The sequence below is a fragment of the Panthera onca genome, chromosome F2 (genome assembly GCF_046562875.1).
Source record: "Panthera onca isolate mPanOnc1 chromosome F2, mPanOnc1 haplotype 2, whole genome shotgun sequence".
Lineage (NCBI taxonomy): Eukaryota > Metazoa > Chordata > Mammalia > Carnivora > Felidae > Panthera > Panthera onca.
This window is the reverse complement of record NC_138356.1, coordinates 64,349,810-64,373,132: the sequence shown is the minus strand read 5'-3', so window position 1 is coordinate 64,373,132 and position 23,323 is coordinate 64,349,810. Positions and strand designations below refer to the sequence as shown.

The following is a 23,323-nucleotide window of genomic DNA, read 5'->3' as shown; positions in this document are numbered from 1 at the left end:
AGAGTAAATCCCAAACAATTTCAACCTTACTCAGTTATAATTGTATAATTCAGACAAGGCATGGAGTTGAAATTCACTTTTGGACTTTTCTCAGAAGAGGTTGAGCTGAGCACACAAGTAAACAAGACAAAAGGGAATGTTTACAGGTTCAAAAGAACAAACCCATATGAAGCACTGTAAGTAATTTATTTTCATACAAACAAGAGGTCTCCACTTCAAACAGCTGGTGTTAGGAAGTGTCCAATAGAAGTTGCATGTCCTGGGGGGAAACCTAGGGTGTTTTCAGTTGAGCCAAGGCACTGAGGAAGGAGACAAATCTTCTGACTCTACACAGAATGGTTGGCAAGATAGACTCCCTAATGAGATAAGGGATTGACAGGTTAGGCTAGTCTGGATCTAGGTAGTTGTGAGAGAGGTGAGACTAGTCAATGGTCATGGGGCCAGGGCCTCTCTGGAAGGAAGAAGAGAATAAACTGTCTAGTAATAAAAACTAATGCAGGCAGGGAAAAATAACAAGCAGAATTATTCAAAATGGACACAAGGGGACACATAGCAGAATCCAGTTTGGGGGCCCAAGTTCATGGCCTGGTTTTCTCCTAGAATGCTGAGTATTAGATGGTTCAGAGTAGGACTTGGATAGTGTAACTACTATGCACCCCTTCTCCTTTCTGGGGTTCCCAACTGAGAGTGAGAGGGAATGATGTACTGGTGGAAAACAAAAACAAAAAACCCCACCATATTTATTAATAGTTACGTAAATACCCAATAAGCCCTAATTAATGCCAAACCCAGATAAATGGGGCATAATATAGAACATAGTCAGAGTGATGTGTCTTGTCTCCTTTGGCCTCTTTTGAAGCTAGGGTGCTTGGGTATTGAAATGTGTTAATGGTGTGGACCAAAATGGCCAGTCTGCTCTAGGACCAGTCCAGTGTACATGTTTCTACCATGTAGATACGGTGATAACGCAATGAGTGGGTAGTGACCACAGACACCTACTTGTGATGAACGTGACAGTGCCTGCTATTAAAAAGACCCAGTGACAGCTCTAGATCTGAACAATTAGAGTCACAGCACATCTTTCTTTGGAGGGGGAGTTCATTAGATTGACATAGGCAATGGGCAGAAATGGGGTGGTGCTCCTCCTTCCTGTAGTTGGGTTCTTCAGTAAAGTTGTCATTCTGCTTTTCAAAGGCAGAGAAGGGCATAGGGTAGAAAATCATCCTAAACCTAAAGAGACACAGGCTTGGGTAGCTGGATTTGGTTCTTCCAGCTTATTAGTCCAACTTGATTGTACATAGCCTGAACTGAAAGTGACATTGAGATACAGAGTAATCCAAGTAGAATCCAGCAATCTTTATCAAGCAAGAAGAGATCTTGGAATCACTTCCTGGAATGTATCATACTTAGAATGTTGTCATTTTGAAGACCTGTCTCATTAGCAGTAAGCAAATGAAGCAAAACAATTGAAAGGCCAGGTTCATGTGGTTGAAATGCTCTGTGCCTTGATGGGGACTAGACCTTCATGGGCTTTCTGCCTCCTCTTTCCATGATGCTGTATGATGAAAGGAGATTTAAAACCCTAGCTCTGCACTTATCTCTTTGTATACATGTGATCTGCCCTAAGGTTGACTTCATTATGAAGTCCTAGAGGCCAAGGCATTACTTTTAATAGAGTCATCAGGTGGCGCAGTCGGTTAAGCGTCCGACTTCAGCCAGGTCACGATCTCGCGGTCCGTGAGTTCGAGCCCCGCGTCAGGCTCTGGGCTGATGGCTCGGAGCCTGGAGCCTGTTTCCGATTCTGTGTCTCCCTCTCTCTCTGCCCTTCCCCCGTTCATGCTCTGTCTCTCTCTGTCCCAAAAATAAATAAAAAACGTTGAAAAAAAAAAAAAAAACAACAACTATAATAGAGTCATCAAAGGGTTCTGTTAGACTACATTAGCATCTGACCTTCTGCATGCTCAGTAAATAAGATAACTTTCAGAAAAAAAATTCACTCCATGTTTGCAAATGTTCAAAGAGAAAAAAAAAAAAAAAAGCCCTGGAAAACTAACTGAAAATATAGTGGGTTCTTGCCATTTTCTTATGATTAGTTTCTTGTCTTTACCCCACACTCCCCTGACCCCAATTCATGTCCATTTGGGACCTCAGAAGGTGACCTGATTTGGAAATATGGTCTTTGCAGATGTAATTAGTTGAGTTCATACTGGAATTGGGTGGGCTCTAAATTCAGTGGCAGGTGTCCCGATGACAAGGCCACATAAAGACGTGTAGAAAGAAGTCTGTGTGACAATAGAAGCAGAGATTGGACTAACACATCTTCTAGGAATACTGGTGGCTACCAGAACCTGTAAAAGGCAGGGAAGGATTCTTCCCTAGAACCTGTATAGGGAGCATGGTCCTGCTGACCCCCGAGGTGATTTCTCTATAACCCAAGCACCAAAGTCCCACCATGCTAACTTGTACGTTGACTCTGGTGAGACTTCTAATCATGAACCCTGAGTCTGGGGCTTTATTATATATGGCTTATAGAATTCCAGAGCCAGTTTCAGAATTTGGCAGGAGGGAGCAAATTTGAAATTGGGGACTGCGGCTATTGGGACTGTCGACATATAAAAATGATACCCTCCCTACATGTCCCGCAGTCAAACCATATTTCTCTTTCCTTATTTTCCTTCAGCGTGCTCTAACACTCTTCATCATTGTCTTGACATCCACCAAACAGGATGGATCATTCAGTCTGCTCCCCCACTTTAAGCCACCCATGAATTCGCCCCGTGATCCAGGTGCCAAACAGTTTGGGAGTTGCGTGAGAGGAGAGCAGCGAGTCCAGGGGAGCTAAGGCTCCTGCAGAGCTCTGTTTCTGAACTTGCCTTCTAGTCCTCTTTCCCATTCTCTGCCTTCTCTTCCTTTCCATCCTGCTCTGCATCCAGGTGTGGGTGTCCCGCAAGGTTCCCGATTGCTGGGTCCTAGGGTTGTTCAGGGCCAGCCAGAAGAAGGCTGCAGGTTGTGACTTGGTACCGTGTTCCCTGTGTTCCCATGGCTGCATTGAAACTTGTTCCTCTCCTTTTTTTTTAAAAAAAATTTTTTTTCAACGTTTTTTATTTATTTTTGGGACAGAGAGAGACAGAGCATGAACGGGGGAGGGGCAGAGAGAGAGGGAGACACAGAATCGGAAACAGGCTCCAGGCTCCGAGCCATCAGCCCAGAGCCCGACGCGGGGCTCGAACTCACGGACCGCGAGATCGTGACCTGGCTGAAGTCGGACGCTTAACCGACTGCGCCACCCAGGTGCCCCTTGTTCCTCTCCTTTTGGTGAACTGTCGGGGATCCTTATCTGCCTCTCTGAGAGTTGGTGCAGGGATTAATTACCTAATGTTTGTAAAGCATTTGGAAGTTGATAACTGCTAATTATTATTACCCTGGTATCTGGTCCTTTGTTCTAAGTTCCTAGCAATCTGAAGTGAAAAGGCTTAAAGTAAAAAGTTGCCGAGATAGCCATGATCTCCAAAACAAAAGTTGTGCTTGACCTCTTCCTCTGTGAACTTGATTTATCCTATTAGTCACTCACCTTGTCTCCAGACCTTCCTCCCTAGCAGGGTAGCTGTGTGAGGTGTGTGATGGGGCTGGTTTAACATTTCCAGTATCTGCCATATGGGAAGTGCTTTATATACATTCTCTCATTTAATCCTCATAAAATATGCATAGGAGGCCACGATCGGCATGTTACACATCAGTGAACAAATGCTTATAGCAGTTCAAATCCCTCAGCTGAGAAGTGGCAAAGCCAGATTTTGAAGACACTGCCGTTTGGCTCCAAAGCCTCTGAGCTGTCCCTGCCACCCCTGTGTTCAAGTAGGAGTTAGAAAATAAGCATGTTAGGAAGAGTGACCTGGCACAAGCAGAGAAAAAAAGACCCATACATTGTTTGTTGCCCCTGTGAACAGAGCCCGCGGAACAAAGGAGATGTATAAAAAGGGTCCTAGTAACTAAAGCGGTCCCAGCCTAGTAGCCAGGAATTTTGAACTGAAAAAGATGATCTGATTTTCAAGTTGGAGGGGCTGTTAGCAATAACTTTGTCTTAGCCGATTCTCCCACCAGGGAGGACATTAGACCCGTGAAGGCAAGGAATTCTTGCCCAAGTTTACTTACATCTTTTGTTTGATATTCGTTTATTCTTACTTGATGTGGCGATCAGAATATCTGATATTTTCTTTTAATCAACGTATAGTGGACATACAATATTATATTACTTTTAGATGTAGAACATAGTGATTCAACAATTATATAAATTACGAAATGATCACCATGGTGAGTGTAGTTACCGTCAGTCACCATACAAAGTTATTACAATATTATTGGCTATATCCCCTATGCTGTACTTGAATCCCTGTGACTTGTTTATGTTACAGCTGCAAGTTTTTCCCTTTGACTCCTCTTTACCTACTTCACCCGTCCTCCCATCCCCCTCTCATCTGACAACCACCAGTCTGTATTTGAATCTGTTTCTATTCTTTGATGAGTTTTGTCATATTAGATTCCACATATCAGTGAACTCTTATATTATTTGTCTTTCTCCATATCACTTATTTCACTTATCATATTATGCTCTTTAGGTCCATCCATGTTGTCACCAATGACAAGATCCCATCCCTTTCTATGGCTGAGTAATATTCCATTGTGTAAACACACTACATCTTCTGTATCCATTCATCTGTCAGTGGACACCTAGTTGCTTCCATATCTTGTATGTTGTAAATAATACTGCAATAAACATGGGGTGCATGTATTTTTTGGAATTAGAATAGCTAATATTTTTAAAGGTTTGCTTGCTTACTGTATGTAAGACACTTTTCTAAGCACTCAATATGCATTCATTAATTTCATCATTACAGCTTTGCCTAAGCAACAGTATTATTATTTCTTCTGGAAATACCTGCAAAAAAGGCACTGAAAGGTTTTGGTCAAACTGTCTCTTTGAAAATAATCTTCAGATTTTAGATATTTTAGAGGAAACACAGTCAGCAGTTTTCAAACTGTGTCCCAGTGGTTCCTAGGAACCTCACTCAAAGGTGTGGGTGATGGAAGGATAAAGACATAAAGTCTCAGACCTCAGCCAGGCTGGAACCCCATCCAGAACCCCATTTTGTTCCATGACTTGTGATGTGATCACAATGAATGAATGATGTGATGTGTCCAATGAATTTTAAAAGGTTGAAAGTTCCTCCTGACCTCAATGACATAGGAAACCTGTCTCCAACAGAGGATTCAGTGACTGTTCTTCCCTCAGGTGTTTTTGGTTGAGGTAGAATTGACATGTAACATTGCCTAAGTTTAAGATATACAACATGTTCATTTCATACATTTATTTCTACTTCCCTCAGTTGTTAGCAGAGACTTCTTTCCACTATCTCAAATTCTTCTTGCCATTTTGTCAACCTTTTCTCTCATGCTTCACAGAAGTGACCATGGGGACAGGATTCAGTTCACCACAGATGTGCTTCGGAGTAATTTCAGGATTGTGTGTCTGTTTCCATTTCTTCCCCTTTGCCTTCTTCATGAGAAACATGATCAGTTCTTGAGACACTGACTGCTGCCGCATCTCATGGCAGGAAGCCGGGATCGAGATGGAAGTTGTCACATCTGTTTCAGGAGCCACGTTTTAATCAAATGTAGACGCGTCCCAGAACTGTTGCATTAATGCTGGGGAAACTTTGGGTGCCAGGAAATTTGGATTTATAATGGAAGTTGTCACTGAACAACAGCACAGATACTCCAGCCTGAAGAAAAGTGTTCTTGAAAGGCTTTGCAAATGCGAAGCTCACGTGGCATAAAGTATGGTTTTAGAAACCTGTATTCAACATAACATTTTTCTCCTTGGAAGTCTGTTGTCCTCATGGCCGATTTCTAGCTTCAAGCATTCAGGTAGCATTAAAATGAAAGCTCTGCGCACAGGAACAGTGGAAAACATCCACTCTGAGTATTCTTATGGCACAGTTAACAAATCCATGAAGCACTCTTTAATAAACCATTTTGTGTTTTAGGGCTTTAGAATTATTCATACATATATATACCATTTGACATGTGGGTGAGTTTGTGACTCCACCATTAGAAATTTCTGTATTTTACTGTTGGCATTCACTGGTAAGGTTTATTTTTGCAAACTTAATATTGTTCTTGAAGAATGATGCTTAGTTGTATTCACGTTTAAATGGTTCCAGTCAAAGTTAATGGATCAGATCTGACTAGGTAAGGAAGATAGGCACTTTGGGGAGGATCATTTGTAGCTTTTCCAGTCCTATTTAATGAACTGGAAAAGTAATTTGCTAAGTTTAATGTAGAGGCTGGAAAAAATTTACTCCAAACTCCCAAACACTTTATGCTTTGAGACTATAACGTGGTCACCTTGCGGGTTACTAATACCTTGTTTTCTGTATCAGTTCATTTTGATCTCTTAAAGGTGCTATTGTTCTGTTGGAAAAAGCAATAGGCTAACCCTGGATATTTTTTTTTTATATATGTATGAAATGCATAATGGAAGAAATATGCCAGGTAGTCATTCACATTCTAGTATAAATAGCTTTTTGAGGATTTCTTCCTTCTTGAAAGGGAGATTTTATTTGGAATTGCTGTAAGAGGTGCATGATCATTTTGTAATGAATTCTTCCTGGGACAACTTTGGAATGGATGGGGAAAGATTGAATTGAAATTGTTAACACCAAGGATATTCTTGGCTTGCCTTATAATTTTTTTCAAGGAAAACCAGTACTTTGTCATACTGTTGCCTTTCCAATGAATACCTTTTTGACAAGTTTAGAATTCAGTGAGTCTGCTACAATTTTCCCACCCTAAATTTCACTGGAGGGTCTTAACCATCTGCCAGATATTATGCTAAGCACGTTATGTACACTGTCTCATTTATCTTAAAAAAAAATCTTTTAAAGTAGGTTCCTCGCCCAATTTGGGGTTTGAATTTACAATTCTGGGACTAAGACTTGCATGCTCTACTGACTAAACCAACGAGGTGCCCCGTGCACAGTCTCATTCAGTCTCCACTGTAGCATTATGAGGTGTATGCCACTTAACAGGCTCTAAATGATGCTTATGGTACACGGTGATCAGCATTTTAGACATTTTAACCCAATCTTCACAATAATCCTCTGGTATAGGTCCTATTATTTCCCCATTTTACAGATACAGAAACTGAGATACAAAGAGATTTGCTGACTGGCCCAAGATCCCACAGCTGGTGAATTGAGGAGCTGTGATTTATGTTCAGGCGCTCTAGCTCCAGAGAAAACACTCTTAACCATTGTCTGTGCAATTTTATCAGTGAGGAAATAGACGCATAGGGAATAATAACTCGCCCAAAGTCACAGGGGCAATAAATAATGGAGCAGGGACTCAGAGTCAAGCAGCCCATAAAAGTACATGACCTACAAAGCTCACCCCTTCCACAATCCTGCCCATCTTCTCTACTGTGATCATTCAATCTTAAAGCCACTTCAATACAGATGTCATTGTGGCACTTACGAAAAGGTAACAATACAAATAGAAAGGGAAGAAATTTTGTCATTTATTTATCTTACTGCCTCATTTAATTTTGAATAGATTTTGGATTATGGTTTATTATGAAAGGGTTGAATCTTCACTGAATTACCAGTGTCAAAGAAAACCTTAACCTCATCTAGAGCAGTGGTTCTTAATCTTTAATGAGCATATGTGTCACCCGAAGATCTTGTTAAAATGCAGATTTTGATTCTGTTGGTCTAAGATGGGCCTGGAACTCTGCATTTCTTGCGAGCTCCCATGTGACGCTGATGCTACTGGAACATGATCCATGCTTTGAGTACCAAAGCCAGCACATTGAGTTGTTCCAAGCTGAGCATCAAGATGTATCCCAAGACCCAACGTTCAAATTGGAAGGGGGGAGTTTTCACAGATGAAAGAACACATGCAGAATTGGGAATGATCAGCACATCATCGTATCACACATCAGCACATCAGAGTTCGGGCAGAGAGGGGTGGCTCGTGAGATAAGACCTGAGCTAACTGACTCTCGGGATTGGAAGGGACCTTAAGGGTCACCTGGTCCAAACATCCAACTGATGTTTTAATCCTCCCATATCCCTGCCAGGTCATTTCATCCCTCTGGGTTAAGGAACTTTCTGTGCTGAGTGGAACTAAGAGAATTTTAAGATGGTGCCCGAATCACAGAAACAGTCAAAGCGAAAGGCTGTGATGTCTCCTACCTCTTCAGACAGACATTTGCCTCCATAATACATTTTCAGAGCCTTTGGATATTCTTCAAAAGCTTTCAAACCTTACCATCTTGTAATAAAAACAATGTACTCTACCAGAGAGCCATCTGGATGTGCTTATTCCCCCAAGCATCTGCATGCCACTATGAAATAATGATTTCAGTGCCGACTGACAGGTGAGAAACAGAGACAGATGTCTGACAGTTGGGCTGCTTCTTGGCTGTACCGACGACACATACCGGGGCCCTTGAGAAACACAGTTTCAAGGATCAAGAGTCCTGCGGCCGTGAATGGTTTCTTCTCATTTGGATTTCACAACCTGAACTTTGGACTCCTACCATTGGGTCTTCTGATTGGGGGGATGCCAGCTTCTCCTTTCTAGTCACTCTTCCTTCACCTGTTGTTTGATGATGCCCTGCTTTCCATTTCAGGTGCCCGGGGAGAGTGAGAAACAGTGGAAGCCGGCCCTGGTCGTACTGACCGAGAAGGACCTTTTAATCTATGACAGCATGCCACGGAGGAAGGAAGCCTGGTTCAGCCCAGTTCACACGTACCCTCTTCTTGCCACCAGGTAGCCGTGACCTTGTCTTTGAATCTGATGTGTTTGCAGCTTGAAGCTTTTCTAGTCAATCACAATGATTTCAACACGTTGTATTCCTGCTTCCTGTTGCATCAGGAACTGAGGGCTCCTGCAGAGTAGAGCCACACGTTTTTATCCAGTTGATTGTCTTTTATGGCCAAACCTGGGGCAACACAGAGACAAAGAACAAACTGCTTTATCCATCCTGAAGGAGCAGTGACATCTGTGAGAAGGTCCCAGCCTAGTCTCCTTCCTGGGGGGTCTCCACCCCATTCTTTTTGAGGTGAACTGTGCACATGTGTTTACAATCTTGAAGTTTAGGGAGAATCATCCTTCGCTCGGTGGCACAGAGATTGTCATGGGATGCCCTGTTGTGCTTTTTAAAGTTTTCTCGGCACGACAGACCCCATAGCGAGTTCTTCCTCGGTAGTATGGTGCTTCCTATGCATGTGGGGCTGCTAGGCGTGTGTCTGTCTCTTAGGACCTTCCGTGCACAGCTATTGTTCATGTGACCTTTTTTTACGTTTATTTTTTATTATTTTTGAGAGACAAAGACAGAACATGAGCAAGGGAGGGGAAAGAGAAAGGGAGACACAGAATCTGAAGCAGGCTCCAGGCTCTGAGCTGTCAGCGCAGAGCCCGATGTAGGGCTCAAACCCATGAACCGCTAGATCATGACCTGACGAAGTCCGATGCTTAACCGACTGAGCCACCCAGGTGCCCCAATGTGACATTTTTTTAAAGTTTATTTATTTTTTTTATAGTTCACCATCTAAGGATGGTTTTTACATTTTTAAATGTTTTTTTAAAAGCAAAAGAACAAAAATATTTCATGACATGTGAAAATTATGTAAAATTCAAGTTTCCAAGTCCATAAATACAGTGGTACCGGAACACACAGAAAAAAAAATTTTTTTTAATAAAGTTTATGTATTTATTTTAAGAGAGAGAGAGGACATGCGCACAGGAGGGGCAGAGAGAGAGGGAGAGAGAGAATCGCAGGCAGGCTCCACGCTGTCCGTGCAGAGCCCAACACAGGGCTTGATCTCATCAACCATGAGATCATGACTTCAGCTGAAAGTAAGAGACGGACACTTAACCGACTAAGCCACCAGGCGCCCCTGTCCATGTGACATATTATCTTAATGCATCAGGTGTTTATCCCCTTGTTGAAAGTCTGTATCCTGAGCACAAAAGCACATCAAACCTGAGTCTTGCCTTCAAGTAGTTGACAACTCCCAGACCTGGTGCCATTCTCACATTCTCACAACTAGAACCAAAGAAAGATTAGACGATAGTCTCTGTATTCCAGATACTAAGAAGAGAAATTGGATTCATCCTCTTAGAATGATTTTCAGGAAAGGGACGGCTGGGTAGCTCAGTCGGTTAATAACGTGTTTGACTCTTGATTTTAGCTCAGGCCATGATCTCACAGTTTGGGAGATCCAGCCCCGCATTGGGCTCTAGACTGGCAGTGCTGAGCCTGCTTGGGATTCTCTCTCTTCCTCTCTCTCTGCCCCTCCCCTCCCATCTCTCAAAATAAATAAACTAAAAAAAATAATGATTTTCAGGAACAAAAGTTTAAGTAAAATTTCTAGGTAACTCTCAGGCAAATTGGAAGTAAAACTTGCCCTAATTCATAGCTTTCTCCTCATAGTTTGAAGGCATTCTGATTAGTGGAGGCTGCTTTTTTTTATTGTTTATTTTTTAAAGATTTTTTAAATGTTTATTATTTTTGAGAGAGAGAGAGAGAGAGAGAGCATGAGTGGGGGAGGGGCAGAGAGAGAGGGAAACACAGAATCTGAAGCAGGCTGCAGGCTCTGAGCTGTCAGCACAGAGCCCGATGAGGGACTCGAACTCACGGACCGCAAGATCATGACCTGAGCCAAAGTCAGACACTTAATCAACTGAGGCACCCAGGCGCCCCTGGAGGCCGCTTTTTTATTCATGCATGCGTGCATTCAGGATTTTAAAAATTCAGTTCCTCAGTCACACTAATATATTTCAGGCCCTCAGCAGTTGTGGCTGGTGGCTACTATTTTGGACAGCACAAATTAACATCTCCGTCATTATAGAAAGTTGTATTGGACAGCACCGCCCTAGAGCATAAATGACCAGCCCAGAATCTGTCCCTGTTCGGGCAAGTGACTGGACTGGCACACGCCCAACGGCAGTGCGTCAAAAGCACAGGCTGCCCCACGGGAGGTTATCTTGCAGGCTCTTCAGGCCACCAGCGGCTCAGGGGGCTGGGTGCACAGGCACAGGGACTGGCATCTGGGTAGGTTTGGGTGGGGCCCCAGAAATATCCATTACAGGCTCATAAGCCACGTCTGGGTTGTGAGCAACGTGCATGCGTGGCCTACATCCGCTACGGAAATCGAAAATGGAAACCCTTTCAGTGCAAACTGTGCTCATTTAGAACAGAAGACGTAGCATCGCAACCTCTACCATGTTAAACATAAAAGAGAGCAGTGGCAATGGTTGACCTCCCAGTTAACTGCCTCCTCTTTCCCAAATTACCCAGCCTCACTACTGACCTGCTGAAGAAAAGTGTGTTATTGCATGTGCGTATTAGCCCTAGAAGCAATGATCAAATTAGGCTCATAATCATGCCCTTGGTCTCCAGCTGGTAGTCTGTTTGGCAGAGGATGTTCAAGATGTGAAGGCGGGCCTGGCTGTTCATTCTTAGCTCATCCCCTCAAGCTAGAGTTTCCGTCTTAGTTTTCCTCCTGCCGGAAGAGTGCTTTGCCTGGGCTAATCATGTCCCCTCCCTCTTTGAGAGTCCTCTCATCTGTTAAATGCATCTGTTAAATGCTGCTGTCTCTCCAAAGCCTAGCAGAGATAGACTTTGAGAAAATAGGTTTCTAACGGACCCTTTGGCTGGTGCGGCAGCCGCCATGGTTTGTGTGCCTTGGATAGGATCGTCTTCCCTCCGCAGCCCTGTGGATGTTCCTAGAGAAAGGCTTTTGGAAAGCAGACAGAAACAAAAACAAAAACAAAACAAACAAACAAACAAACAAAAACACAAGGAAAACGACCCCTCCCTTCCCTGGAATCACGTGATCACACTGAGGGGTCGCAGCCCTTGAGTGGCTCTAGGCTATGGAGCAGGGTTTACCTCAGCTGAAGACAGAAACCATTCTATCCTTGCAGACCGAGCTGGCTCTTGGAGATGGGAGGCTGGGCTGGCAGGGAAATCACTGCCGGAAGAGGTAGAAGTCAAAGGGAAACTCTGGATCCTTCCGTTACAGAAGTTACCCCAGTGCTTCCATTAGCTGCTTCCCTAGCCACATAGCTAAGCTCATAAAGTGACGTATTTACTTTCTGTTTATTCCATAGTCACATATGACAGCGTGTCCCTTCTTTTTTATTGAATTCTTTTAATGTTTATTTGTTTTTGAGAGAGAGAGAGGCAGAGTGTGAGTGGGGGAGGGTCAGGGAGAGAGGCAGACACAGAATCTGGAGCAGCTCCAGGCTCCGAGCCGTCAGCACAGAGTGGGACTCACAGACCAGTAGATCATGACCTGAGCCGAAGCTGGACGCTTAACCAGCTGAACCACCCAGCGCCCCCACAGTGTGTCCTTTATATATGAGCGTTTGGGCACGTAGCCTGTCTAGTAGCATTACTTATCTCTGAGTGCAGTTTTCTGAAGGAGACTCCTGTCTTCTTAAAACCTTTTATTAGGGTGTGATTTACAAGCAGTATGTACACAAATCTTAAATGTGCAGTTCAATTAATTTTTATTTATGAATACAGAGCCACGGTGTCTAAAGTTTTACTATAGGGCGTCTACTGATGAATCATCTTTGTGTCTTTTTTTTCTAACGAATCATCTTGAGTGATATTTTCAAGAAGGCCAAGGTAGGACTATTTGCACATAGACCCAGGCAGTAATCAACTGGTGGCTGAGCTTTGTGGAAGGAGCGTATATCAAGGCCAGGTGTTTACATGGATTTTATCCTATTTGGCAAAACTTCCAATTTGAGAATCACCTGGCTGTTTGGAGGTGATTCTTAACAGAGGCCAGTCCTGAGGACGCTGCCCTGGAGATTCTACGTTCCAGAGTCAGGAGTATGTGTTTTCAGCAAGCATCTGGCGGGTGTGGTCCTCAGGATGACCACACTTAACCCCCACAACCCTGGAAGGGTTAGACTTTATTCCTGTTTCACAGATAAGTAAACGGAGGAACTAAGAGCTTAAGGAGCTCACCTTCAGTCATACAGCCAGTAAGAGATGCACCTGGGATTCTGATTCTGCATGCACCTTTTTAACCCCTGTTCTCTGCACACTCCCCGAAAAAGCACGTTCCTATTCCCTGGAGTTTTAGTGGCTCTTTGTGCCAAGCATGTCACATAAATCTTTCCTTAGCTTTCCTGACAACTCAATTATGCAATAGGTAGCTGCTCAGATCACACAACAGAGTGAGGACAGGGCTCTGTATGCCATCGGAGACCTAAAGTTTCTACCCGTGGCTTAGACTGGGGGTTCTCAGAATGGGGTCCTCAGACCAGCAGCATGAGCACCCCCTGGGAACTTAGACACGCGGACTCTCCACCCCACTCCAGACCGATGGAATCAGACACTGGAGGTAGGGACCCCAGCCTGTCTTTGAGTTAACCAGCCAGCCCCCCAGGAGCTTCTGATGCAGGCTATAGTTGGAGAACCTCTGATTTGGAAGACCATGCTCTGGTGCCTCTCATACTCCTAGGGTTCACAATCAGAGGGACACTTCACGGCAGGGATGTGCATCTTTCTTCCTGGTGGTTCATCAGAAGTCTTATGTTGCCTTATGTTGTGGTGACCACCAAAGAATTAGTTCGAAGGCTGTCCTGGGTCTAGTGCTCACAGAGTCATCAGAAGCTCCCAAAATGTACTGTGTGGTGCCCTGCTTTTTCACTTAACATGGTCCCATAGGCATTTTCCACTGAGACTTTGCACTCTACCTTAGCTTCAATGTAGTGACTACATAGTGTTCCATTGCATGGATGCTCTGGGGAATCCCCTGGGGCAGGTTTGGGGCACAGATTCTGGAAACTTATGGCGCGCCTCCAAATCCCAGCTACTTACCAGCTCTGGAAACTTGGGCAAGTTTCGTGATCTCTTATTGCCTCTTGTCCCACATCTGTAATGTGGATAGTATCTCTACCTACCTGATAAGGAGACATGGTAAGTGCTAAATAAATTCGGTTATTATTACTTATTTACCTTTTCTCTCTTTTGGAGTTTAATAAGTATATTTGCCACAATTTAAAAGCAGCTTCAGGGCACCTGGGTGGCACCAACTCTTGATTTTGGCTCAGGTCACGGTCTCACGGTTTGTGGAATCGAGCCCACAACGGGCTCTGCTTGGAGAGCATGGAGACTGCTTAGCATTCTCTCTCTCTCTCTCTCTCTCTCTCTCTCTCTCTCTCTCTCTCTCTGCCTCTCTCTCCAAAATAAATAAATAAACTTAAAAAAAGAAAAACAAAATTTCATCACACTGGAAATCCATAGGTCATCATTATGGAACCATCTAAGAAATCTTTTCAAACCCATCCTGTTAGCAAAAAAATAAAAATAAAAATAAAGCAAACAAAAAGCCTGAAAAACCATCTCCTTAAAAAATAAAAACAACAATCTACTCCTGAAATCATTGTTGCACTAAATGCTAACTAATTTGGATATAAATTTTTAAAAAATTAAGTTAAATTAAAAAAAATAAAAATAAATAAATAAATAAATCTCAAAAAAAAAAAAACGAAAGAAAGAACTTGGGGGAGTTGACAACTAGGGGGTTCTGTTTTGGTCTTAAAAGTAGGAGGCAAAGTCGTCTGCTGCAAATTGGGTGGGCAGGATGCTTGAAGACAGCAAGGCATTACTTCTATTCAAAACATCGTGTATGAGATTCCAAAGACTCTCTGATGAAGGCTTTAATCAGAGTTGGAAATAGTAGGGAATATATCCTCATAGCTCCTCCTTCTCTTTTGCAAAAAACATGAACCCAGACTTTCTAGATGGATCCCTACCTTAGATTTTGGGTATGGGGTTTCCTCTGTGGAGGGGAATGGGAAAAGGTGGTATATAGAGGAGTAAAGGATGAGAGCAAAATCATGAATGGGTGTTGAATTCTATTTTTTCGGATACATACTGAGATGATTATGCAGTTTTGAATTACATTAATAAAGTTTCTCATGTGGAACCAAAAATAAATAAATAAATAACTTAATTAATTAATTAATTAACTAAATAAAAACAACAACTTTATTTAGTGGTGGAGAGGAAAGATCACAGTATTGGATTTGACACTCGGGTTCATACTCTGGGTTTGCCCAGTCAGGCCCCAGTTTACAGGCTGTGTGATCTTAAGCAAATCATGTCACCTCTCTGATCCTGTTTCCTCCCCCTGAAAACTAGGATCCTAATGTCTGCTGCAGAGTGATTATGAAAATGAAAGTATGGCAGTGTCAGTCAGCTGGGGCTGCTGCAACAAAATACCACTGCCTGGATAACAGATAATTACCTTCTCACAGTTCCAGAGGCTGGAAGTCAAAGACAGTGTCAGTGTGGTTGGTTTCTGGTGAGAGCCCTCTGCTTGGTCTGTGGGTGGCTGCCATCTTGCTGTGTGCTCACGTGACCTCTTTGAGTGCCTGCGGGGGGAGAGAATGCTGGAGCCATCTGGTGTCAAACCGCCAGAGCAGGGCCACAGCCTTAGGACCTCGTTTAACCTCAATGTCCCCCTCGTTGGCCCTGTCTCTACATATAGGTGGCATTGAGGGTTAGGTCTTCAACATATGAATTGAGGGGGTGAGGGTGGGGCAGGAGTCAATCTTGAGCCTTGACAGGACAGCCTCATTTAGCAGAACACTGGCCCACAGCAACTGGGCAACTGGGCAACTGGGCAACGGCCCGTGCCCCTCCCTTTGCCTTAGCCTTGAGAGGCAGTACTATTCAGAATGTCAGAGACAGTCTTTTCTCTTGCACAAGAACTGGCCAGGGCCAGAGCCAGTAGGAAACAGGGTTCTTTTAAAATCGAGTTACTTCCTCAGACAGTTCATAGTTGATTTGTTGATTTGTTTAGGGTTATTTTTTGATACTTTTTTGTCGCTTCTTCCTTTCTTTCCCTTTTTCTCTCTTTCTTTCTTTTTCTTTCTTTTTCTTTCTTTTCTTTCTTTCTTCTTTCTTTTTCTTTCTTTCTTTCTCTTTTTTTCTTCCTAACTTCCCTCCTTCCTTTCCTTTCTTCCTTCCTTCCTTCCTTCCTCCCGTTTTTTTTTTTTTTTTTTTTTTTTTGGAGTCCCGGGCACATTTAATTTATATTTTTCTGGAAAATGAAAATTTGATTGTGTTTCATAGCAGTGGCATCAGAAATGCTCACAGCATGTTCTTGGTGTCGATCACCATGCAGGGAAGTTTACAAGCTGTTGCTTCTCCTGCTGACAAACATCTATGGTGCCTACGTGCATCCGCATTGCAATTTATAGCGGTGTGCTCAGGAACTTTTCAAACACGTTGTAATGTTAGCTGTTCTCATCCCTCAGCTTTTATGAGTCCTTGGGAAAACTTTTTTTTTTTTTTGCTTAGCCAAAGCTTACTTGATGTCGCTGAACATGAAGAAAAAAAAGGTACTCTTGCCCATATGGAGGATGTATGTTGTTTTTTTCTTTTTTTGTCACTGTCATCATAATTGGCAAGTGTGACAGGCCTACAGGGAGAGAGGATTAAGGTGGCAGTATTTCTGGAATTCTAGAGGAGATTTAACCCAGAAATTCTGCACGCCCAGTTCCAGTGGTTGGCAAAAGATTGGGAAGCACAGAGCTTGCAAAAGTAATGAGGCTCTGAGCCCAGCTGTCCCACCTGTGGGCCCGAGAGAAGGGGTGGGGTCTCTGGGGAAGAGGAACTGATGAATTGCACTTTGCTCCCCTGATGCCACTTGGGAGCCAAAGGCACTGGCACTTGTATTAAACATGTTGGGTAATCCTTGGTGTCTAAGGAACTAACCTGTTTTCTCAGTGCTAAAAGGAATTGCTGCCCCAGGCCAGCCTCAGAAATTTTAGGAATGCTTTCCACTGGGGAAGTTTGGCCAGTCGCATTTGTCAAACATTCAACTACAATCAGCTTGTGGTTTTCACACTAAGTGTGGGAGGCTTCTTCACTCTTAGGGAATGTGAGCCTGTGCCATAGGCATTCCCTAGGGCAGCATAAGAGGATCTGCATGCCCATGGAACCACACTCTGTCAGCCTGAGAAGAGTGGAGTTGGCCTTCACACCCATTCTTCCCGTTTGTGTGAACCATACCTGGTGTTCACACTAATGGCCAGCCTCCTTCCTGCCCTCCTTCCTGTTAATCCAGAAGCTCCTCAGAGTTGGGTGGGAGATAAGCAGAGTGAGGGGGTCCAAGGACTTTGGAGTCAGACAAGGAGTTGACCCCGAGACCTCTACTTGTCATGTGATCTTGGGCAAAATATCAATTTCTCCGAATCCAAGCCTCATCTCTGTGAAGGGCAGTAGTATCTTCTGCTTCATTCAGCTATTGATAGGAACTATTAAGACAGTAAATGTAAGTGTTTAACATATGACTGAGACATAATAAGTGATTGATAAATGTTAGCAATTGTTAATATTGAAAAAATTAATTGAAATTGATGTATGAATAACTGATAAGTAAGTAGACATATTTGATTCCACATGTAATACTGCATTTATCAGGGACTCGTAGTGTCTTAGATCAAAATTGTTGAGATATAAGGACTGGGCTAAGAGTTTGTTGCTTTAATTTGTAGGGAGGGGGAAGTGAGAGATGGAACGGGGAGACTGGAACCCCTCAACTCACACCAGAAAGCTAGTCCTTTTTTTTTTTTTTTTTTTTTTTTGGAGAGAGAGAAAGAATGAGTGGAGAAGAAGCAGAGAGGGAGAGAGAATCCCAAGCAGGAGCAGCTCCACAACCTGAGATCTCACAACCTGAGATCATGACCTCAGTCCAAATCAAAAGCTGGACACTTAACTGACTGAGGCACCCAGGTGCAACACTGCAGGAAGGTAGCCTATTGATGGCTTCTTCCTTGGGGCAAAAATGTCCAGTTCAGTTTAAGAAATGTTTCACAGTCTCCTGTTAGGGGCCAACATTGTACCAAGGGCTGATGGTTGGGAAATTATATAAAAAAAAAGGAAGGAAGGAAGGAAGGAAGGAAGGAAGGAAGGAAGGAAGGAAGGAAGAAAAATATGAGAGATAAAAGCCAAGTGTTATAAAAGCTAATTTTTCAGGTTATTCACTCATGGTTTTATTTTCCCTGCAAAATAGGACAGATTTTAATTGTCATTACTTTCCATGGAGAAGTTCTTGAAGATCTTTTTAGTATACCTATTGTATACATATTGTGATGTATGTTGAACTAATTAAAACACAGATGGGATAAGGGAATGTGGAAGAGATAACCAGAAAACTCAAAGAATATATTTCAAAATTAAAGTTCTAAGATTGCTAAGGGTTAAAAAAAAGAAAGACTATGAACTTGAAAGGAAGATTTTCCAAGACATTAGGCTATCATATGTGAGAATATTCATCAGACTGTAAGCCTTGTTCATCTCTGGAGATGGCAAGTGCGTGGGGGTGAATTAAATCTGTGGGTGACCTGAAGAGTTCATTATTCTCTCTCTCTCTCTCTTTTAAATATAATTTATTGTCAATTTGTCTAACATACAGTGTATACAGTATGCTCTTGGTTTTGGGGGTGTATTCCCGTGAGTCATCACTTGTATACGACACCCAGTGCTCATCCCAATAAGTGCCCTCCTCAATGCCCATCACCCATTTTCTCCTCTCCCCTATGTGCCTCCCCATCAACCCTCAGTTTGTTCTTTGTATTTAAAAGTCTCTTATGGTTGGCCTCCCTCTCTTTAATTTCCTTTCTATCTACAGTTGACACACTGGAGTTTGGCCCCTTTTTGTGGTATAGTGGAAAGCTTATAGACTTTATAATCATGTGGGTTCATATTCTGGACACTCACCTGGCCAGCTACCACTTTAGCACACAGAACCATGGATTCCTTGTTGGTAAAGTGGAGCTTGTGATATGCTTTCCGGGGCATCGTGGAGACCCAGGGAGATAGTGCGTCAGTGCAACGAGTCACAGAACAGGCATCGGTTTTCCTCCCTCCACATTACTTCTAGCAGCTGGCTGTGGGAGGTCATGAGACCAGGGAGAACATGTGTCCGGGTCTCTGGAAATCCAGCTGGATTCACTAAAAGTCAAAAATTGGCTCTTTTGCTGCTCATTCTCCTATATGACCTCGGTCTTTGCTTACAGTCAGTATCCCTCAGTGGTATCTTTTGGAGAGATGGGACCTTGCCTAACCTTTCAAAAAAAAATTTTTTTTAATGTTTGTTTACTTTTGAGACAGAGAGAGACAGAGCATGAATGGGGGAGGGTCAGAGAGAGGGAGACACAGAATCCGAAGCAGGCTCCAGGCTCTGAGCTGTCAGCACAGAGCCCGACACGGGGCTCGAACTCACGGACCGCGAGATCATGACCTGAGATGAAGTCGGACACTTAACCGACTGAGCCACCCAGGCACCCCTTTGCCTAACCTTTCAGCACCGTGTTCAGATGAAAGTTTAGGAGGTAGAAAGGAGGCAGTTGTGAGCTCTTCTTGGCTGAGGGGCAGCATGCTGGTTTCTGAGCAGCCCTTCCGCCCTGACAGTCCGGAGCTTACTAGTGACTTTTCCCCTCACTTCTTTCCTAGTCAGCCCGTTGACTGCTGGGCTCCGGTGACTAGTGGATGGAAGTAATCAAGTACACCAGAACCGTTTAAGGGATCTGAACAGTTGTTTTTCCTTTTCTTTCTTTCTTTCTTTCCTTCTTTCTTTCTTTCTTTCTTTTTTTCTTTTTTTTTTTTGGCTTGCATTGTGGCATATGCTGGGAGATGCTAATTACAGCAATTAAGCAAGAATGTAATATTGCTTAGCAACCCAGTTACCTAATATGTAATTTTACTAATTTGGCTGAATCTGTGTGCTGTAACTGTTTTTGTTTTAATTAAGGATATTAATAATAATGTTTTTGTGTGGGACATTTTATGCAGCATTTTCTAACACCTATATCCGGAATTAAATTTGTGCATAAGCATCCTTTGTGAGACAGGTGTTTTTGTTTTTGTTTTTCTCAAAACCAGGCATGCAAAGGGATGTGAGGATCCAGAAACTGTGTGCAGCCTAGTACCTCAGTAGAGACACCTTTTGCTTGGCCTTCTTTGGACATGAAGGAATTTCTACCACCAGGTTCCCCCAAATATTGAACAAAGAATTTGACCTGCAAGTGGGCTTATCCCACAGCCACATGGAGCCTTGTGGGGTCCACCTTGTGAGCCACTTTGGGCAGTGAAGTCATTTAAAAACATTTCACCCTTAGGGCGCCTGGGTGCCTCAGTCAGTTGAGTGTCCAACTTCAGCTCAGCTCATGATCTCACGGTTTGTGGGTTGTGGGTTTGAGCCCCGCATCGGGCTCGTATGCTGTCAGCTCAGCGCCTGCTTTGGATCCTCTGTCCCGCTCTCTCTCTGCCCCTTCCCTGCTCATTCTCTCTCTCTTTCAAAAACAAGTAGACATTATAAAAATAAAAACATTTCACCCTTTCTTTTTCTGGGTTAGGGACCCATTTATATATAAATCTTTAAATTTATGTACACTGGATCCATGCTAGCCATGAATGTGAAATCTTACTGACTTACTTCGTTGATAAAATGGTACCTTCCACTCTCAGACCAGAAAAGGTTAACTCTGACTCCCTAAACAAGTCACTGCTAAAAACACCAGTTGCTAGAGATGGATTTGAAGGAAGAAACAGGAGATGGATGTTAGGCTAATCCCATAGAGTATCTCATCCCAATTACCTTTCAAGATCACTTTTTGCCAGGATCGAGTTAATCTGGAAATGAGCATTTAGCAGATGTAAACCCAAGTTCTTTGGATCTAGCATGAGCTATGGTTTCATGATGGGAGACTGAGGGTGGGAGAGAAATCACAGTGTCTCATAACAGTCATTAATCACAAACTTCTTAGAAAATAATCCTCCTTGTATTCTAGCTATTCATTCAACAAATATTTGCTGAGTGTTTGCCACGTGCCTGGAATTGTTTTAGGTTGTACACATACAGTTGGGAACAATCAGATAAAAAGTCCCTCCCTGATTGACCTAATGAGAATAGCGGCTATTCCTATATATTCTGTTCCAGGCGCTGTTCCACACAGCATTCATAGAACTCATTTCATCCTTAGCAACAATACAATGAGGTAGGCATATTGCTACCCCCAGTTTGCATTTGAGGCATCTGAGGCGTGGAGAGTGTTTGAGACTTGCTGAGGTCGCACGGTTGGCAAATAGCCCATTTGGGCTATCTGACTCTCTCCTCTGTCGCCTCATCTCTGTGGCTTCACTCTCCGGGCCCACTCGGTTTATGTGGGCCTTTCATTTGTTCCCTTATTCATACTTCCAGATAATAGGAAATGTCATATCTTGCTGGAGTTGGTGGAGTTTGCTTCCAACCATGGGCATGTGTATTTGACTTCCGTAACCAGAGAACAAAGCATGTCCTTGGGTTTCTCACACAGTTTCAGATAAAACTTAGAAATTGGGTGTGAATTACAGCTTGAAAGCCTGTCCCAGGGTGCCGGTATTTTTCCCTGACTGGGTAAGAGAGTTATCTTCTCTTGAGAGACAGCATTTCCTTGGTTGCTATAGTTTAGTCCCTGCCACAGATAAGAGACAGATGGTCATATTTTTAAGGATACACAAATAGCTTAAAATGTAAAATAATTGAAATATAAATAATAGCTATTTCAGAGTCCCCCTTGAGACTGCAGATCAGAAAATATCCTTGGGAAGAATCTTGGGAGGCATGTAAAGAGGCTGTTCTGCAAGAATAGGACAAACTCTGGGGCGCCTGGGTGGCTCAGTCGGTTAAGTGTCCAACTTCAGCTCAAGTTGTGATCTCATGGTTAATAGGTTTGAGCCCCGCGTCAAGCTCTGTGCTGACAGCTCAGAGCCTGGAGCCTGCTTTGGATTCTGGGTCTCCTTCTCTCTCTGTCCCGCTTCCCCACTTGTGCTCTGTCTCTCAAAAATAAATTTAAAAACTTAAAAAAAAAAACAGAATAGGACAAACTCTAGCAGACACATTCTATTCCTTAAGCCCTACCTTTCTAAATGTGCACGTGATGACTTTTAAAAATCTTAATGTCCAGCTGACATTTACTTGCTACTTAGTGTCCAGAATCTGGCTATGGTAATGTGTTCCTAAGTGTGGTCTGCAAGTGAAGAGCCCATTAGGGGGCCTTTTCACTGCCGCACGTTTCATAGCATTTCAGAATAGGTTAGGCGTGTGTGTGTGTGTGTGTGTGTGTGTGCTTTCCTTTGCAAAATTGAACTCACATTTTTTAAACATTTGGAAAACTTGTATTCATGCAGTTGTTCAGCCAACAGGTAGTGAATCCCACGTGTCAGGTAGAATGCCAGGCACCACAGAATCAAGGAGAGATGCTCCTACCCTGAAGAGCATCTGAATCTAGCAAGGGAGAGGAGATGGTAATCGTAAATGCTGTGTAGGGACCCGGAAGAGGGGCACCTACAGTAAGGAGACCATACCGCGTTTGGTCTGGAGCTCCAGAAGATTGCTGTGCTGTCCACAGCAAGTTTGTTTCCTCCCACATATTTTTACCCTGGACCTGTCAACTTCAACACATGAGCAACAAACCCCACAGAGTGGTGTCCAAGGACCCCTGCTGGCTGCCATGGAGGCTGTCTCAGTCTTCCTGGAAGACCTCCTACCTCACCCTGCATCCCCGGAAGCAAATCGTCTGCTCCAAATGTGGCTCTTCCTGGATGGGCCAAGGTTCAGGGATGGCTTTGATCCGACTATAGACTCTCAAGGGGAGAAGTGTCTGTACTGTCCTCAGGAAGTCCCTGTCCAGCCTATGCTTGGGCACTTCCACAGACATCGTGGACACTTATGCCTGCCCCTCCCTCCCTCCATTCCTCACACAATGTCTTCTCTTTGCCAGACAGGATATATCCAAACGATGTTCTTTCTGAAGCAGTTTTGGGTACTCTGCCGTTTTGATCATTGTCTTCAGCATTAGGAGTCTTGCGTGGAACTGTATTTCGGTATCACTGCTTTCCTTTGTAATTCTGTTTACTTTATGATTTATACACATTGTTCAGAATAACGGTCCACAGGGCTTGGTGCCTAGGCCCAAATGCTGCGTTTTAGGCATGGTCTGACCAGCATGGGCCCACACAGGGCCAGCACCTGCTCTCATTCTGTTAATTGAGTTTAAATTCACGTTAGTGCTGTTGGTAGCTCTGAGTCAACTAATTTCCAGTGGTGCTTCTACATCAAGTCTCTCCCATTCTAATTTTGTCGTTGTCGTTGTTTGTTTTGGGCTCAAACTACAGTGCTTAGCAGTCTTCCGTCTTGATTCTATATTTCGTCTTCTTACCAATTTTGGGTCATCTGCT

The 23,323-nt window shown here is 43.4% G+C and overlaps 1 protein-coding gene across 3 annotated transcripts in view; it reads left to right on the top strand.

Moving 5' to 3' along the window:
* SNTB1 (syntrophin beta 1) overlaps positions 1 to 23,323 on the top strand; it is a 235,171-nt gene that overhangs the window by 193,138 nt on the left and 18,710 nt on the right. For all 3 annotated transcript variants that reach the window (XM_060611234.2, XM_060611233.3, XM_078441968.2), the window contains one exon: positions 8,693 to 8,832. In XM_060611234.2, coding sequence (XP_060467217.1) covers positions 8,693 to 8,832 — 140 coding nt within the window. The remainder of the gene's footprint in view (positions 1 to 8,692; positions 8,833 to 23,323) is intronic.